The sequence below is a fragment of the Echinops telfairi genome, unplaced genomic scaffold (genome assembly GCF_000313985.2).
Source record: "Echinops telfairi isolate 266 unplaced genomic scaffold, ASM31398v2 ScPeMD7_7400;HRSCAF=8409, whole genome shotgun sequence".
NCBI lineage: Eukaryota > Metazoa > Chordata > Mammalia > Afrosoricida > Tenrecidae > Echinops > Echinops telfairi.
In genome coordinates, this window is record NW_022111300.1 from 22,570,403 (window position 1) to 22,573,386 (window position 2,984).

Sequence of the window (2,984 nt, forward strand, 5' to 3'; positions counted from 1 at the left end):
TAATGCCGGGGGCTTAAGTGGAGAGGAAATGTTTTGAGAATGATGAGGGCAATGAATGTACAAATGCACTTTACACAATTGATGTGTATATGGATTGTGATAAGAGTTGTATGAGCCCCTAATAAAATGATTTTTAAAAAAAAGAAAGAAAAACATTGTGAATCATGGATCTGATATAGAATACGGAAAGAATGTCAGCCTAGTCCATCCCCAGGGATCAACTTGCAGCCAACCCACTGGCAGAGATAGATTCCAAATGCTAGTGACCCTATCGATGTAAGGTTTCTGTGACTGTAAATCTTTATAGCAGCAGACAGCCTCATCTCCTCTTGAGAATCTGCTTGTGGGTTTGAAGCACTGGCCTTATGGCTAGCATTAACAAGCACTACCAGGCTCCATACAAAAAAAAAAAAAAAAGCATCCAACAAACCAAATCCCACCGCATCTAGTCACTTCAGACTCATAGCAACCTTATTTGGGTTCCCAAAGCTTTGTAAATCTTTATACGAGCAGATTATCTCATTTTTCTCTCAGGGAGTAGCTATTTGCTGGATTTGAAGTACGATTAGCAGTCCAATGCTCAACCAACCACCAGGGCTCCTTAAGAAAGAAAAAAGGCAACTCATATATCAGGAGAAAACATGACAAATCATGGATCTGAAAGGGGTTTATATCTAGAACACTTAAGAACGCTTGCTGTCCATCGCCAGGGGCCACCATGCATGTAGTCAGTCAGGCCGGGAATAAATGTTTGTAAAGAGCCTGCTCCAGAGAACAATCAACAATCCACAGCTGTCAAGTCAGTTCCAACCCATAATGACCTGCAGGACCTAGCAGAACTGCTCTGTGGGGTCCCAGAAGCAAACCTTACACACAGCAGCCCAGTTTGTTATGCACTATACCACCAGGGCTCCAAAAGGCCAGCACTTGCCCCAAAACCAAGCTCTGAAGCCAAGAAGGGGCAGGAAAGAAGGAAAAATGGATAAGGAGAGTGCCCACAGGTGGTGTAAAGAATGTCATTACACTGAAGCCTTTGCACTGTTAGGAAAAAACGTTTACATAAAATTATTAATGAATGGGAAGCTTATTTGCTTTGTAAACGTCCACCTACACCACAATTCAAAAAGAAAATCTTTTTATTGTTAGCTGCCCTTGAGTAAGCTCCTAACTCATCCTGACTCCTTATACAACTGAGCCATTTCCATAATTGGATTGGACCTTTGCGATCTATAGGGTTTTATTAACTGGCTAATTTTCCAAATGAGACGGTCACTTAAAAGTCAGTAATAAAACAAGTAACCAAAAGACCTGAACAGGTATTTCATCAAAGGGAACTTAAAGGGTAGAGTCGAATCCTTTATCTTTCAGTTACCAGCAAATTATTGTAGCCATCTGCACCACCCAGGGACTCCAAAGACATCTATTTGTAGCTTCCATACGGGTGAGAGGACATAGAATGAAATTAATAAAATCAAGCATGAATTATTAGTCTTCCGGGCTTCCACTCATGTGGAAGGCCCATCAACAGCACTGTCGTTTTTTTCAATTGGGTTGTTTGTCTCATTGACTCACGGCAGTTCTAAGACAGACGGGGTAAATATAAACCTGTTGCTGATTTTGAAATCTAGTACGGTCCAAAAGCAAAGAGAGTTCCTGACTTCCCACAATTATGGATACTCCCCAACTTATGTTTCAAAGTTCTGCATATCTTTTTGGCTGCTCCCCCAAAACCAAGTTCTCACTGAGAACCAATACCTGCACACTTACTTATAAACAGAGTTCTAACTCAATGTCTTCTAGGGAGAGATCTCTTCCTAGTCACATGAAAATACACGTGTATTTTGTATGAAAAGGGCAACTAAGCCCAGGCCACATTTTCACTGTCATACCAACACACGATTCGGTAAACAAGTACCTATTTTAATTAATAATTGTTAAAACTGTTAACACTTAATAAATAACTATCATATTCATCAAGATGTCTGAGACAACAACTGAGTTTCTAGTTTACCCAATGGATTGGGTAATATACCCAACAAATGTAAAAATTGAATTTTTTTTCCAACCACATTTACACACAATCAATTGTTTACAGATATGGCAGCTGGGCAGACTCATGACCCACCTTTAGTGACAAGTAGCTGCTCAAAAAAGTTGACTTCATTTACAAGCGCACTATCAAACGTGAGTCGCAGAAGCATACCCCCGGTCCCTTAGAACGCTTAATCGCAGCCCTTTGTTTTTCAGGTACGGTACCTGCCATCCCAAAAGTTAAGAAACTTGCTCTCCACAAATCCCGGGTCCTAATCGCGGCATGATGCATTTTCAGATCCCCCAATTCTAAAACGCAGGTCCTTCCATCCCTTTACAAGACCAGGTATACGTGTTACAGAACTGGAAGTAGCCCCCCACCCCCACCCCTTCCCGCTTCCCGTTCCCACCCACCAGTACGGTCCACAAACAGACCAAGCACCAAGCAGGCTGTGGGGAACGTCTGGCCCTAATTGCATGCGGCGTCCGAGCACCTGGCTACAGCCCCGGCGCTCAATCAGTCGAGATTTAAATTTACCCTCCATCCGACCCGACCCGTCGGCTCGCAGGGCGCGCGGGGCCGGCGCCCAGACCGCCCTCCGACGTCGGGGAGCCGGGGGAGCCGCGGGCGCCGCGGGAGCGAGGCGAGCGTCTCGGCGGCGCCGGGGAACCAGCCGCGGCGCGGGCGGCTCACCTTTGCGCAGCTCCCGCTCCCACACGGTGACGATGGGCCGCGAGTGTTTGCGGTGGTGGATGAGCCACAGAGACAGGGTCTGCACGCTCTGCTGCGAGTTGCTCAGCTCCGACAGCTTCTTCTCCAGCGCCGCCTCGGAGAAGGCGGACATCCCTCCGACACCGCGCTCACGCCGTCCCACGCGCCGGGGCCGCGGGGAGGAGAGTTTCACCGCCCTCGTCGCGGCCTCGCCCCCACACCCCCCCTTCCCCACGCCCTC

General features: G+C 46.8%; 1 protein-coding gene across 4 annotated transcripts in view; it reads right to left on the reverse strand.

Annotated features, from left to right (window-relative positions):
• Window positions 1–2,924, reverse strand: part of RPRD1A (regulation of nuclear pre-mRNA domain containing 1A) — a 59,254-nt gene extending 56,330 nt beyond the window's left edge. For all 4 annotated transcript variants that reach the window (XM_004702959.2, XM_045296201.1, XM_045296200.1 and 1 more), the window contains exon 1: window positions 2,726–2,924. In XM_004702959.2, coding sequence (XP_004703016.1) covers window positions 2,726–2,876 — 151 coding nt within the window. In that variant the 5' untranslated portion in view covers window positions 2,877–2,924. The remainder of the gene's footprint in view (window positions 1–2,725) is intronic.
• Window positions 2,925–2,984: the final 60 nt, after the last annotated feature.